Here is a 16,610-nt window from a genome sequence, read left to right on the forward strand (position 1 = left end):
CTGATTTGTTTCACAGATTGATTAGGTTAACTACTTTGATGGTTAATAATTTCAGATATACATCCTTGTTTTTTTCACCTGTCAACTGGATTATCCAGTTTATAGTTTAAATACTCACCTCATTTTCTCAAGGTTCACTGTTGTGTTTGTGAACAGCTGTGAAAAGGAATATGTGGTAAGATATTTACATCCGACCTTGCCTTCTATTCATCTATGAATGTATTGTGTGTGCAAACTTAATATTGGGAATATTTTGTCACATCTAAAAGCATTTTTGTTCTGTCTTCAATCTTGTGTTGTTTACTGAATGCCAGGGATTTTGCTAGCAAAGAAAAAAAACATGTGAAACATGTGGCAAATGCATATTTTGTGATCAGTTGCACAAAATAGACAGAACAATATATTTTAAATAGGGAAAGGTGGATGTGATTTCATTTTTGCTCAGGACTTCTTTATGAGGTTCACACCCACACGTCTACCCACGTCCTAACAATTTCCATTATTTACAGCATCTCAGTATTCTGATATTTGCTGTGAAACAAGAATGAATGACGGCCAGTTAATAAAGTGACGACATGATCTGTGATCAGTAATACTTTACTGTGTAGATTGTTACAGATTGTGTTTTGGGCTTATCAAATGGTGGTACTAATAAAACAACCACAATGGTAGCATAAAAGATTTAGTGAATTGGTACGACATAAATTTTGGGGTATCTGAGAGCATGTAACATGAAGAGTTCAGTCAATCCTGCTTCAAGGTTGCTGCTAACATAAAGACAAAAGAAATCGAGTTGCATTTTGCACAAGCTTGTAGTAGCAGTGTTCAATCAAGAATTGTCTTGGAGCTCATTGAAATGGCTTTCAGACCTTGATTCGTCATTACCATTATCCAGTAGTGGAGGAAGCAGGCTGTCACAGCAGATCTGCATTGGCTATGGGACAAATCAGAAAGGCGTATGGTAATCTGATTGAATGATATATCATGGGGCCAAAATGCCTAGATATTTATCATTAATCACAGTTGCAGGCAGCAATGTAAGTAACATCAGAACCCACACTGTAATAATAATAATCCTTGCATGTGATATTTGATATAGCGCCTTATCGCATCTTCAGGAAGTCTCAAAGCACTTCACGGAATATACTGTAATGTGTAGTGACTTAGACTTTGTATTTATATTTTAGGCTGAAGTCTGCATGAATAGTATCTATCTGGTCTGTTTGTTCGTAGGAAGTTATACATCAATGCCAAAAACAGCAAAATGATACTTATTGTGCAATGATTTCAAGGACAGCTGGCAAAACACTATATGATCACTCTGTGCAAGCCATCCAATCGTGGTGATAATTCTTTTGCAGTTGGTTCTCATTATAAAACTGTTTTCTGATTATTTTATTTCATCTTATCCAACAATTTTGTTTGTACTGAAATTTTCAATAATAGCAACAGTGAAAAATGTCTTCAATCCTCATTCTCAAACTTCCCCAAACTTCCAATATTATCTCCAAGAGTAGCTACTCTAATGTTTCTACGCATTCTAATCTTATCTCAACAAGCACTTTGCTGTTGTGGTCCAAGCTGGCCTGAACATCTTTTCTACCACCGGTTTCTGCAAAGGCTTGGAATTCTGTACTTATATTTGTAAGTTGAGGTTGAATACCATACTGTGTACAATTACGTCTTGTGCCTTGTCTAACTGTTATGCAATAAATCACTGTGGATCTGTTACTGAGGTCTCCACAATATGAGACTTAATATACCATTAGGAAACGTGTTTATCCTCAGCAAGTGGCCACTACAGGTCTGAAATTCAGTACTTACTGATTTTGGTGTATTATTATTTAGGCTCTTTCCTGCTTTGCTATTAAATGCAATGTTACTGAAGCCAGTATTGGATCAGAACAAATTCTGCACATGGATGTATGTCATTCACAAAGCTATTACCAAGCTATATACTGTAAAATGACAGTAAAATGCTTGAAAGTAATCTTATTTGTCTTTAGTAGGTTGCTTTTTCTGCTAGATTGTAAAGTGCAGGAACATTTTCACTGGTTGATTTATTTTTCTTGCTTCTGAAATTAATGGATTAATTTACAAGCTCTGATAGGAAGGTCTTCCAGCTTCCTTTGTTGAATCTGCATTCCATTGTTTCTATCGTGTCAGCGGTATGTCTTGGGCTGGGTTGCAGCGCAACCACAGACTTCTGAAACTTTAGTGAAACTTCACTGGCTCTGTGAAGAGAAACACTGATACAGATCAATGCCCCCAAAACCAGTTTTTTGCTTAAGCCTTAAAATAACTCCTTTTTATATAAAAAAAAGTTCCATTGCCTGCCTTTTAACAATGTTGAACATTTGACTAGTTTACCACAACCAGTTAGAATAAGCACTTGCACAGAACTCCGCTCTGATCCTCATGAATGTGATTTTGGATTTGGATGTATTAAGCTTGTTTCCTGCTCGTAATCATTTTAAGGACAGCATTAATTTCAAATCACTTCCATCAGGATAAATGGCCATGAACCATTTGAATAGCTTGCACAATCAGTATGTATCAAGGATGGTTAATGACTGCAATGTGGTGTGACATTAAACAAACTATGGTCCTGACTGAACATAACACACAACCTTCACTTGTCATGCTATTTGCTCACCAGTCATCTGATATTGCATCACTCTTGTATAAGTGTTTCTTGTGCACCTAACCTATGTTGTGCCTGGCCTGGGAACTTTGATAGTCACAAGAGGTGATAAATTATAGCAATATTTCTATTTTTCTTACTTTTCCTAACTTGAGCATAAACTAGATAAATCCCATGAAATTAAACTTCATAGAAGACTGCTATTAAAACCAATTTCAGTGGGCTCCTCATATGGAAGATCATGAGTCTACTAGAGAAATGGTGAGCGTTTGACTGATCCCAGTCATGTCACAGCCTGTACCTTGCAATACTGTAGTTAAAAATAGGAATGACTAGCCTTAAGTTGACTTTAGGACACTAATGTGTTGAAGGCTAAACAAAAGAATCAGGAGCTGACATCCCTTAGAACAATGTATCTGCTGCTTATTATTCATGTAAGTCACCCTGTCAACATAATCATTATCAACTGTTGCAACATCAGAAGGTATTATCTGTGAGGTGCTGGAAAGAGAATAAATTAGATTAATAGGGAAACTGCCAGTAAGTGTTTTTTTCATGGAGTAGCTTTTTTGACATTGATATTACATCACAATTTCAGAACCTTGGAACAGTGAAGCCTTTTAATGAGAACAATTCTGCATCGAGCAAACCATTCACAGTGTTACAATTAACCAGATTTCCATTTTTATAAATTTAAATACTTTTGGCTCGGAGTAGAGCTTTTCCCTCACGGATTCACTGTCTTATATTTGTACAGAAGAGTAAATGGTGACGCAATGATTCGCCTGAGTCCTCAATCACTTCTGCCATTGCAAATTATTTTTAGTGAAGAATGAAACCCAACATTTCTTTTCTTAATACATTTTTTGAAAAACATTGATCTCCCACATCAGTAACTTCTGTTGAACCACTGATTAACTTTGAATGTTCCTCTGTTTTAATGACAGATGAACATTTTGCGCTCTCCAAGGGTTTCATTCGGTCTATTATAAGAGAAAAATGAAGAATAGAGACAAGGACATGATATAAAATATCACATAGAGAACACAAATATGCTTACAACGATTTGCAAAGAATGTACAGCACAGAAACCGGTTGCTTGGGCCAACCAGTCCGTGCTGGTGTTTATAATTCACACAAGTCTTCATCCATTACTTACTCCCTCCCATACCCTTCTATTCTTCTCTCCCTCATGTCAATGTCTAGCTTCCTCTTGAATGCATCTATGCTATCTGATTCAGCCAGTGCTTCAGGCAGCAAATTCCACAACCTCACTTCCCTCTGTGTGAAGTAGTTCCTAAGTTTTATTTTAGATTCCCTATTCACTATCTTATACCTGTGTCCCCTGATTACGAACTCCCCAACCAGTGGAACCATATCAAACCTTTCTATAATTTTGAACACCTCCTTTATGTCTCCTACGCTTCTAATAGGCCCCCTTTATCTTGAAATGTAGGCTCGGTTCACTCTCTGAGTTGCTCCCTATATAAAGGTGGATGGGGAAATGCTGTTATATACATTCTTTTCACTCAGTCTACAGTAATAATACAGTACATGGACATTTACAAATGGTGCAGTGCAGTATATATCATGAAGATACTATTCTTATCCAATATGTGTAATGTGTAACCTTCCATATACTGTAAATACTTACTTTAAATTACAAGGCAAATGAATGATTGTACGATCAAACATGAAACAATATGAATACGTGTGTTCAACAGCTGTTCGCTCTGCACGTGTGGCTGGCTGCAGACACCTCTTGTTTGGTAAATTGTTTTGGTGTAGTTAAAATGTCAAACATTGGATTCTTTCATGAACATCAAAGGAGAATTCAGTATCAGAAAAAGCTTTCTAGAAAACCATCTGTTCTTGAAGTTTCTCAGATGGATTTACTCCTAGGGTTGATTTTAATTAAAAGTAGAATTGACGCTTTTATTTCATGTTCAATGTTAGTCAGATTAAAAATTGAAATTGAAGCCTGTAGTGTCTGTAAATGGCAGGAAGAAGCAGGCCTGTGGTGCTGTTCATTTTCTTACTCTGTAGATGGGCAACATTGCACAGTTGGCAGCCAGCTGTCGATGTCAGTGACTGTTCGTGTTAAACATGATCATTTTTCTTCTAATGTCCTTGGTGTGTCTCAAAATAGAATGGTGTGTAAATAACTGGTACAATACACCTCTTAAAATGGAAGTACCCTTCAATTGCTTGGTTCCAATTAAAGTTTAATATTAAGTGATGTTTATCCTAAATTATGCTTGAAATATAAACCTGTTGGATTGTTATGACAGTTATTGTTGTGGAGATGGTAATTCTCCAGTAAATACATAGACTTATGATGCTGATCTTTGCTGAGGTCTATGTGACACCTACCACTGCAGTTAGTGGAGCAGAGCAAAGATCAGTGCCATTTATACACAGTTGGCATGTTAGAAGATCTAGATTTAACCTAAAAATTGTGAATTTGTGACACTGTTTAATAACAAATTGCACAAGTACAACTTTAATGGCATCTCCATTTCTCTTTCAGTTGGTTGCCCCTATTCAACAGATACAGTGAAAGATACAATATTAGGAATAATTCAGTGCTTAAGAAAATGTTCCGACAACAGTAAACTCCTCATTACTCAACCCTGGCTTAACTTGTCACACTACCACTTAAGTTACCATGCTATCCATATGCCGGCCACTTCCCATGCAAAATATTAATAATCCGCTTTACTTGTTACTCTGTTTGACACATAACTAGTTGTATTCTAGAAATTATTGTAAGTACTCACAATGTAAAATTGATCTAATAACTCGTCCTATGACTGGAGTGGATGATCGGCGGAGGTTGGGCATGAATGATCAGATGCAATGCAGACAGGATAGGGTAGAAGGCTAAGGCTCAGCCCTCCAATAGACCAGAGGCCTCTGCAGGGCATCTGAGCATGAGCACCCAACCTCACTTCCGCTGATCATCCACATCAGTCAAGTGGCCTTTCATCCACCTCCTGCCCTATCCTGTCAGAGGATAGGCTGGGAGGTCACGCGTGGCCCTCCAGTAGATCAAAGACCTCTGGGATGCATTTGAGCATGCGTGCCTGACCTCAGCCGGCTTCCGCAGCAGTTACAGTGCCCCCTTTTGGCCCAGGAGGACCTTTGCCAATGTTTCCACTCCAGATATCTTGTTGCTGAGCCTCTTTTCCCTTGGAGTGATGAGTTATCCAGAGTTTACTGCAATTGTATTCTTCCTCATTGTCTTATATCTATAGGAAATATTCCATTTAAACAAACATTTCTGGTAACAGGGTGCACACTATTAGCACAAGTTTGTTTTGTTTAGTTCAGTATCAAATTGTAAGACAATAATTATAGTAATTTTCCCTTGATGTACAGCAGCTTGACGTATGCACCTGCAGAGTTTTGATTAGCATCACACTGGATCCCATATGTGTAATATGTAATCTTCCATATGCTGTATTAGGTCTGAATTTACCTATAGAATACACACAGTGCAATAAATATCCTGCATCATAGGAAAAGATAATGTGGTGTGATAGAACACCTAACATTATTTCAATTTATTTCCCTCCATTATTCATTGAGCATGGGAGAATCTGTTGGCTATTTTGACTCCGACTTTCCCACTAGTGCATTTTAAATGAAAATGAATCTAAATGCTTGTAGCCTTGAATGGTAATGATTCACGAATAATATGAATCATTAAGATATTTGTAAATGAATCTTGAAAGAGATCTTTAGCAGGTTTGTGAATTAAATGGTAAAACAAGTTGCATTTTGAGGAGAGCTAATACAAGCTAAAAGAGCAAATTGATTTTTTTTCCTGTTTAAGAATTAGAAAGGATTGATATTTGACCTGTCTTAGGCAGTAAGATTATTTTGTTTTAAAATGTAAGATTGTACAGAATTGTCAAAAAATCTTAAATTCCAGCTTAATTTTGGAAGCCAGTTTTCTGCAGTTCTTAAAAAGAAGTGGCTTCCAAATTGATAATGATTCTCGTAAAATATCCACAATTTGCAGGATCTTAAATCCTACATAAAATTGCAAGACAAATGGTCTCGCAGGCTAAGCTTTGTGAAATTTCAAGCCATATATGTCCATACAATATTTCCAAGCAATACAATTTAATGCCACCTCTACTTCAATATAATTTCCTTGAATTATTTTTTGAATTTCTAAGGAAATTATTTTGCTAGTCTTTTATGCTGAACAAGTTTCTTTCATCTTTTCCGTCCTTTCATTTATATCTTCCCTTAATGTTTGTCCTTCATAGGCTCCTCATGGAGCTACTTAATTTATTCTGTAGAGCACAAGGAAAAACAGTTTCAATCACTCAAGGAAATTGCAGCACTTTCACCAACTAAAGAAACTGGTTATTTTATTCTCCCCTTCAATTTCCTGGCTTCCACCTCTCCCAATGGTAATTTCTCATAAGGACACTGTACAAGTACATGGTGTCCAAAATGTCATGATACCATTACAATGGCTAATAAGTCTTAAATAAATGATGATATTTTTTATTATTAAAACAAATGGTATCATAACTTTTTGTATAAGCACAAGTATTGAATGAGAAATGATCATTTGATTGAAGGAATCCTTTAACCCATTTGATCTCATCTTTTCAGAATATTAACAGTACTGTCCTACAGTATCAAATTGTTTCTTAAATTAGTCCAGTATCTTGGCTTCTATCATTTTACCTGGTAACCAATCCCAGCTGTTCCTTTCTGATATCTGTCCTACATTTGCCAGTCTGTTACATATCTAAGTCTCTGCCCTCTTGACCTATTGCCTTAGCATACCAAGGAATTGCTCTAGGTTTACTTTCTCTATCAGTTTAGCATCTTGTACACCTTTATATTTCGTACGGTTCGTCCCTTTAACATTAAATAGCAGCCGGGTTCCTCGCCTCTATATTGCATTTAGGGCTTCAGACTACATCTGTAAGTAGTACTCCATGTATGCCTGATTAAAGCACCATCAATGTGAGCAGAACTTCTGGGGATCTGAACTAAATTGATTCGGTATTCTTGTCCTGCCTTGTTTAGTGCTGCCACACACTGCTTGGTGGGTGGCAAGTAAACTAACACCCCTAAGGACAGCTAATTTTATGCATGTCCTCTAGCTCTGAAGTAACAAGACAAAGTTAAGTTTAATGCTTGACTTGAATCATGTCGAGGCTTGTTTGCATTAGCAATAGTAGCCTTCTCATGTCTGACAGTTCTTAGGGGGCATCCATAATTCTTTACATTTTTTTAACAAAACTTTGTTTAATAAATTATACCCTCAAAACATTCATAGTGTATGTGGTACATTACTATTCCTTTCAAGGCTACTCTGTGTACATTATTGCAACTTTAAATGTACTTTACTGTGTTCATCATTTAAATGATTTAGATTCCAGTATTGATTCTATACTGCATTGTCTATTGTCTTTATATCACTGTAGTGTTATAAGGCAGCTTAGGCTATGTGCAGTGAAAGATCTAGCATTTAAGAAAAAATTACAAATTTGAAAAATGCTGTTTAAATTTTAATACCCCCCACCCCAATACATGACGTTTAAAACTGTGATGTTGGAATCGTGGCATTTAATTAATAGCTGTTTTGAACTTTTGAAATCTCGCTACTGCACCTAGATTTGACATTTTTTTCAATCTAAGTGACCATCTAGAATTAATAATACCATTGTGCATACTTGAAAAGTTCATGTATGCTGTAATTAAATGAATATTCAGTCTGTTCTTTTTATTTTTTTAAGCCGAAAACCCCCCTGACATTTTAGTATTAGTGTACGGACCACTAGAATGCTGAAGTTGCAAAGGATGCGTTATTATAGATCAAAAAAAAATATTTTCAGAGTGATATGTTCTGACTTTTTATGTTTTTTGTGGCCTGAATCAATGTGAAGCAATTTCTAATTTTCAGTATGAAGGGTATTTACTCAAAACTATGACATCCTTATATTATAATACTTAAACTATATTCTGCTTACAAGTTTATTGAAAGCTGATAGCAAGAATTCGAGGACTGTGATTTCTGATGGGCAGGTAATATGAATGTGTAATATTCTTATGGCCATAAAAATGCAATAAAAGTACAGTGTTTGACTATTGAATATGTCAGATCTTACAAAATAATTCTGTGCTTCATAATCAGGTGATTCGTTTGCACAGTTCCGCTTTGCTGAGGAGAAGGAATGGGAAGTGGATATCGCCTCTAATAAACAGGTAATTTATTTCAAACTTAACGTACTATTAAGATAATAATAATAATCTTTGCATTTGACATAGTCTTCTAGACTTCACAGAAAATACTGTAAAGTGAATTGACTGAATATTTGTGGGTGAAACGCGGCATCCAATTGCACGCAGCAGTGTCCCACAAACAGTCGTCGATTGAGTGACCAAATTATTATTGTTTTTTTTTGAGGGATTATTATCCCCGGAAAAGCGATGTGCCAATCGACTAACAACCGGGTTCCTACTTTTACTGCTAGATAAACAGAGGCGTGTGGAATAAGGAAACTTGCCCAATATTTCGACCTGCCGGCAATAAAACCCAGGTCTGTCGCTTGCAACTAGATATTGAAAGTTAAATGACCTAACTAATCTGCATCCAAACTAATCATACTACTGTATTGATTTTCAAACCAGTGATAAGAGGTACCACATTATTTTGTTCAAAATAACACTTTTACACATTGCCATTTTTGAGTTACTCAATGATTTCTGATTTGTTGCAAGCATTTGGCCAAATAGCAAAATCTAGCGAGCTGTGTTAATTGGTTCTGAGCCAGATGCTTAACATGAAAGTAAACAAAGCAAACTAATTATGCTCTTTTATCATTACAGACCATAATTGTAATTTCTAAATATTTGCATTTGGCAACAGCAGCTGGCACAAAACAAATTAGTGTAGAAATTTTCATTTTTAATGTGTTTGCTATACAAAGAATCTTTTTATTTCCGACTTTTAATCCTAATTTTTGCCAATAACAGTTGCAGGTAAACAACATTAATTTATTAATAAATTTGTTAATCAAGAAGCTTATGGGTAGGGATCAATTAAATATGAACAGACATTAGAAGTAACTGCAGAGGAAAGTAGACCAGCAAGACATGATCCAGGAACATGTTTTTCTAGGAGCCAAGAAAATCTTCCTTACCATTGATACATTTATAGAATGGTGCAAATGTTCCTAGAAGTACTTGTCTTCCCATCATGAATAAGAAGCCTCCAGAATCAAAGTCATTCAAATGGTAGTGGTTATTATTCTCTGTAAACTGCACTGAATTTATTCAAAATGTCTAAATTTGTAGTGTGATCCTTGGTGTTTGATTACTGACTAACATTACTGATTACTTTATGCATTTCAGATGTCACCTTTGTTTGTAGACTGTCAGGCACTGGCTCAGTCCCTTCAGGAACTCCCCATCTCCCTCAGACTGAATCTGGAAGCTGAGTTAGTTCAGGTAGGATTTATTCTTAATCTTGTTGCTTTCCAGACAGCTTTATTGAATCACAGATGATGGAGAAAATCTTTCAGCTTATTTTGTTCTCATCCTTCCATAATACAGTACTATGTTCCCATTATAGCATCAAGCTATAACTTAATGTTAGTATTCCAGCCTCAGCCATTCAAGGGTTTATCTTCTTGAGCAGAAAGTATTACCTGATATTCATTCTGAATTTGCCGCCACCTCCTAGAGTATGAATCCATCAGCACTGGATCCCCTCCAGTACCTTGTCCAACTGCCTATTACATGTTGCGACTTTCGATAGGTTATTTTAAATATTTATTTTTCGATCCTGTCATCACCCGATACCCACAGGGTGTCCTTTCCACCTGGAGTCACTGGGTATAATCGGGCTGATTATCCTTTACCTACCCCATGCTCGCTGTGGTGAATTGTGGCTTATCTGGTTGAGATCAGTTAACTCAACAAATAATAATAATAACTATTATAGGGATAGGGATTTGAATCTACAGCCTTCTGCTCTGTGGACCTTTGCAGGAAAATTATATTTTACATTTCTGTATGGGAATAAATGAGAGTAATACTTTTTATAGGGCCTACAGAACTGCCTAACAAGACGTTAAAACAATGAAACAGGAGTAAGTTTGAACTCTCTAGTTATTTCTCAACTATCTAGGGAGCTTTTAATAGAACAATAGAGCAAGTCCACAATGCTGTGCAAACAATTCTAGCTGTAAAAAAAANCCTAACCATTATGAACTGGATAATTGCTTTATTTAAAAGCCTTGTATCTGAGCTGGTATGAAGTCACATAGTTTGTACTTTTCAGTTTTAATACAGTTCAGCTCCAGAGTTCATTCTAAGTTCAGTTGATTTGTCTGGTTTTCCAGTTGGAGAAAGAATGGCCTGGAGTTAGTTAGTTAGTTGATTGAAGCAGACAGAAATAAAATGAAAAAAAGGCTGGGCAGAAGGTCAATACTAAATGTAAAGGTTAAACATGTAATATAAATCAATAGTGTTTATCACCTTGGAAATGTTAGCAAAATGTGTGCACTCAAGATTCCTTACAACTTCTTTTTGTTTGTGTTTTAAATCTAGATAACTCCTGCTGAAATTCCTCAGATCAGATTGAAAAGTAAACATGATGGCCTCAGCAAGTTCAGTCAGTTCGGTGTTCCAACAGCCACTTTAGGGACTGTACCTAGTCCACCTACTGCTGTAGGCACCTTCTCTGCCATATCTGTGCCTGATAATTTAGACACACAGACCCCCAACTTTACACTCAACCTTGAAAAAAAATCACCTAAGAATATTTTGCTTGGATCTCATCAAGCTGCCGATAAACTGGATGAGGAGCTGGATTTTTTACTGAGCTTAGAAAATCCAGCTGCAAAAAACATTCAAGATTGCTTGAAGGAAACTACAAGTCAAGATGAAGTAATCCAACATAATGCTGCAGCTGGTGAGGCAAATCATTCTTCTATGGATTGATATTTATTTAAATGCTGTCAATATGAAATATAATAACTTGTTTATTAAAATGCGCTGTTGAAAAAGAGAAGGGACATTCTCCTAGTGTCCTTTTCTGGCCAGCGAACCTTCAGATCAGATTGGTTATTCACTTCATACTTGTTTGTGGGAATATTTTAATATTTTAACAAAAAATATTGGTGGGACTTTACTGTGCGCAAATTGGCTGCCGCGTTCGCCTACATAATACACAGTAAATACACTTTACAGTAAATCCTGTAATGCACTTTGAGATGTCCTGCTGAAGTCTGTCAAATATGTAAGGTTTATTTTTCACTATTAAAACTTGAAAAATCTTGTTTGGGAATTGAAGTATAAATGACTTTATAGCCAGTTATAAGTACCAAACAGATTCCAAACGACCGGATTTGGGAGTAGGGCTCAGAAGCCAATAACGGAAGTTACAGTATTAACGTGATCCAAAATTTAGGCTAAAGATGTAGCTGAGTCTAATTGGTGAGTTATCAAAGCAATTGCTATTATCAGAGTTACCAGCACGATCTCTGATATCCTAGTATAAAAGGAGTATGACATATTTGGTTCCTGTTACAATCATATTAAAATAAATATGCCTTTAATTCTGTAGAGTCTTCCAGTACAGAAGTGATAGATAATAGAGATCCACATACAGCAGAAGTAGAGGAAACCGAGGACAAGAAGCTTGCTGCTGAGGAGGACCTGGAAGATTGGCTGGACAGTATGATATCTTGATACAAAAGGGAAGATTTTCCAAGTATATGACTGGACTGAATATCCACAGTGCCACCAGATTCTATAAAACTATGGATATACATCAATATATGGAAAATGATGGGGTAAGGTGGTTGCTTGGTTCATGTTGCTGATCACTGCTATACAGTAAACAGTATTATGACAGCTGTTCATCTTCCACTCACTGATTCATGATTGCTTGTTATCACTAACTGCTAAGGAATTTGCACAGATTTATCTAAGATTTATCCTTCTGTCATAACAGTGTTCTTAAATGATTGTGCAAATCTGGTCATCTGATTGAATGGTTAAGATTAAATATTCTGATGAAGTGTTCCAAATGTGGAAAAAAGGACATTTGTCTAAAATGATGGGAATTACACAGCATGTTTTTGGGGAAAAAAATAACATTTGTAATGCAAAATATTCTCACTATGGAGCAGCTAATAGAGGACAGACATCGATAATCCAGGGAACTGATCTTTTCAGACAGTAGTTTGAAATGAAAAAAATAGGAATTGAAAGTTGTTCTTAAAGAGAGAATCTAATTTTCTTACCTTCAACAATATAACAAACTGTGGACAAATGCTACCTAGCAACTGCCTCCTCAATAAAACACTTTTGTGTTTAATAACCTTGGTTGGCTTTCAGTGACGGGGATAAAAATATTCTGTCTTCATTTCCAAAGCAACATTTTGCTGTAGCTTTAAATCTGATTCAGTGTTGGCTACTAAACAACATGTTGTTGGCCAGCAGTTGACTCTGCAGGTTCCAATGATGCATGATCTCACATGCTTACATATTTGGAGCAAACCTGTGCAATAAGGAGTACATGAGGAAGATTACTGTACTTAAATTGCTTTATTTGAAAACAGTGTATTGCATTAGCAGTCAGTCAACATTAGTGAACCAAGTTGTTGTTCAGTATTTGAATTTTACGAAAGCTTTCAGGTAAGGTGATATTTGAAATAGAAGCTTTTGGATGGTGACTATTTATTCGAAGGAAAGAATGGTACATGGTGGCCAAGCCAAAACATAATTTGTGGCCATATTTAATGGAGATTAACACTGAAGTAATGGAAGTTGACTATGAAGTAAGGTAGCATTTCATAATTTTCACAATATTAAACACTATCCAGTAAATTTAGTTATTTTAAAAGCTTGGCTGCTGCTGTGGCAGGCACAATGAGACCCTGATTAATGTTGTACAGCACACAATAAGACTTTACAATCGAACAAATTCTAAGGTAGCTTTTTTGAAGAGCATCTTGGTAAACAGACCATACATTGTGTTGCATAGCTCAGTCAACAGGAAAGTAAGGCACAATTGTTTTGGCACTTTCTTGCAGTTAAACAGCCCTTTTGTTTTTGTGACTCTTTTAATAGTGATTTTCAATGGCAATCAGGAGGCACAGAAAAGACCACTTAAATGTATGTCTTAATGCTTTCAGTTCTTATAGACATGGTAGTTAGGACACCTAAAGGTGAATGTCAGTCTGTGTTTTAAGACAGTTGAATTTTGAACACTTACTATTTCTCAGAATGAGATAATTGTCAGTTCTATTTATTGTCCATTATACAGTTATGCAAAACTCAAGGTTTAGATTTGAAAAGAGTTTTCTGATTTAACCAAGTTGATCCTCATACTGTTTACGGAAACAGTCTCCAGCAGGGAAGAAGTCCCAACAACGCTCCTGGTACATTTTCCACACAAACGACTCCTGAAATACATGAAGGTATTATTTGTTATCAGTTATATTAGTAGTTGGATCCTAGCAGACATCCATATTATTTAACTTTACCACTTATTGCTTTGAAGAAGACTTCATTCTCACTATGAAATGTGACAGTAGACAAGGGTTATGAAACAGCCTGGGTAACAGCTTGAAAAAATACTGGCTCTATTATAGGACTTTGTTGCTCACCTGACCAGTGTGTTCAGTTTCATCTTTGTTTACAAGGTACATCAGGAAGAACCTGAAACATAAGAAATGACTGGTAACTGAAGAGGAATGTTGTTTCTCTTCCCCACCCCTAATGATTTAAAATATCAATACACATCATGGCAAAGTTGCTTAATATACTGTGGTGCTTGAACTTGATTGTTAACCTGAGTACAATCTCTGTGATTGACGCTGTAATTGGGATGTCAAGTAGACTTTTAGTGATTGATGTAGCCTTGTCGAGCAAACAAACATGAGTTGCAGTCCCTGATGTGTTCAGATGTGAACTACCATTAAAGTTAAAATTGTGACTGCTTCTGGCAGACTATCAAGATGGATGAATGTTTATCTCCCATCTCTGCTGGTGGTGGTGAATCCAGACAGTGTCAAGGAAATGTCCAGATGATGGCTATTGAGCTTGTCTTGCACACAATTTCTATAGAGCAGTCCACATTTGCTTTCATAAAAGATATATGGCACACCACTAATCTACAAGCTGCAGGCATAGCTAAACAGTTACTACAACATGGAATTGTGATGGGCAAGTTGGGTTTGACCAATTTCACTGAATGTTTTGAGGAAATTACTGAGCATATACAGATAGAGAACACAGTGGATTCTACTATCAGGGACTTTGCAGAGACATTTGATGCAAAAATTAGGGCTTAAAGGCAAGCTGGATAGATAGAAGGAGAGAACGAAGAGTGCAGGTGTTAATAGATGTTTTCCAAATTGGCAATATATAGCTAGTGAAATGACCTAATGGACAATGGTGCAGAGTCTTACTACAAACGTGATAATACATCCTGGTGGTCAATGTCTAATGACGTCACAAAAATGAAAAAATGGTCTGTTAAATTTCAAACCAAATTATTCATGCTCCAAACTGGGTTTTAAAATATTCCAGTTTCTTAACCCTGCACTGTAAAGAAGTAGACCAAAGACAGCCTTTGTCATCACAATTTAACTTCCAATGATTATTATACAAGTTCTACACAGTTCATAGACCACATTTCTACTTTTTTAAAAAAGATGTTTTCACAAGAACAAAATACTCACAGGTAGTTTGCAAGATTGTGTTCTTGTAATGTGTGTATCTCAAAACCATGCGGCGTAGTGTCAAAGTAGTCATTCCCAATTCCACAAATGAAGCATTTGGTCTGGGATACAATGTAAGATAAAAATATTAATTGAAGAGTAAGAAACAGATTTATATAGTACCATCACATTGAAACTTTTCAAAGTTCTTCACAGGTAATTAATGTCAAGTGTACTATGTTTTTAGTTAAATGTTGCTATCTGTATGTACCAGAAACATCTTTCAGTTATCAGATGAAATGACTAGTTTCCTCAGGAGATTGGAAGAAAATATATTTTCAAATAATGTACTTGAAAAAATGACCTGATTTAAAACAGTAAACAAATTTGTTTCAGATTAGCAGTCTGGTATCTTAATAATAATTTAATAAAAATAAGATAATAATAAGATTATTTACTGGTAGAGACAGTGGTTGGTCATTTGCAGACCTGAGGGCAAAGATTCCACCTGATCTTAACTTGTAAGATCATTTTGACTTAAATTTAAGATTCTGTGGGACTATTGAAATTCTTAAATTTGGGAACCGGTTCATTTTTAGGAACTAACAAATAGTCTTCCAAATTAAGACTGGACTAATAAAATGCATGGATGTAATAAATGTCACACAAACGCACCTCCATATCTTCTCTCACTTGTTCCTGTTGGTCTCTCAGCTCACCAAAAGCATCAATGATTAAACCTAAAAGGCAAAAGTGACAAAGTGTAAAACAGTCTGTAGTTTTCATTTCATAGTTTACTGATCACTTAAAGACTATTATTAATGGGATATAAATTGTCTACTTCTGCTTTTGAAACCGTTTTGACTTCAAAAGACAACATTTATTGTTTTCTAAAAGTTAGATAAACACATACTGTTGTTTTAAACATAAGTTGTTTTAAACAAGGTTGTAAAAAATAAACACGTGTTTAAGTTACACACCTTCCTGTTTCAATTGTTATGGACTGAACAATTTCTGCTACAAACCTAACACAGCAACACCATTAGTGGTTTAGGTAACTAATTGAAGGAGCAGTCACAAGAATCTTTAAAATAATAAACTTTCCAATTGTTACATGCAGATGCATGACCAAGTATTTATATTGACTGCATCTCAATATTTTGCTTGGCAATGAGTTACTGTTATTAGCCATAAGTGGCAGGAATTGTCAATCAAGTAAGCATTGTGTTCCCTTAATCAATGATATAACTGGT

General features: G+C 35.9%; 2 protein-coding genes across 7 annotated transcripts in view; one reads left to right on the forward strand and one right to left on the reverse strand.

The window, feature by feature from the left end:
• Positions 1-14,653, forward strand: part of aven (apoptosis, caspase activation inhibitor) — a 37,130-nt gene extending 22,477 nt beyond the window's left edge. The window contains exons 3-6 of the mRNA XM_007888066.2: positions 8,814-8,884; positions 10,034-10,129; positions 11,234-11,597; positions 12,252-14,653. Coding sequence (XP_007886257.1) covers positions 8,814-8,884; positions 10,034-10,129; positions 11,234-11,597; positions 12,252-12,376 — 656 coding nt within the window. The 3' untranslated portion in view covers positions 12,377-14,653. The remainder of the gene's footprint in view (positions 1-8,813; positions 8,885-10,033; positions 10,130-11,233; positions 11,598-12,251) is intronic.
• The window catches only part of ryr3 (ryanodine receptor 3), a 110,942-nt gene continuing 108,241 nt past the window's right edge, over positions 13,910-16,610 (reverse strand). For 4 of the 6 annotated variants that reach the window (XM_007888064.2, XM_007888063.2, XM_042338332.1 and 1 more), the window contains 4 exons: positions 16,033-16,097; positions 15,379-15,479; positions 14,302-14,353; positions 13,910-14,097 (listed from right to left, as the gene is read on the reverse strand). In XM_007888064.2, coding sequence (XP_007886255.2) covers positions 14,002-14,097; positions 14,302-14,353; positions 15,379-15,479; positions 16,033-16,097 — 314 coding nt within the window. In that variant the 3' untranslated portion in view covers positions 13,910-14,001. The remainder of the gene's footprint in view (positions 14,098-14,301; positions 14,354-15,378; positions 15,480-16,032; positions 16,098-16,610) is intronic. The other 2 variants (XM_007888065.2, XM_042338333.1) reach the window with 1 other exon arrangement.

Source organism: Callorhinchus milii, unplaced genomic scaffold (assembly GCF_018977255.1).
Source record: "Callorhinchus milii isolate IMCB2004 unplaced genomic scaffold, IMCB_Cmil_1.0 Scaffold9, whole genome shotgun sequence".
NCBI lineage: Eukaryota > Metazoa > Chordata > Chondrichthyes > Chimaeriformes > Callorhinchidae > Callorhinchus > Callorhinchus milii.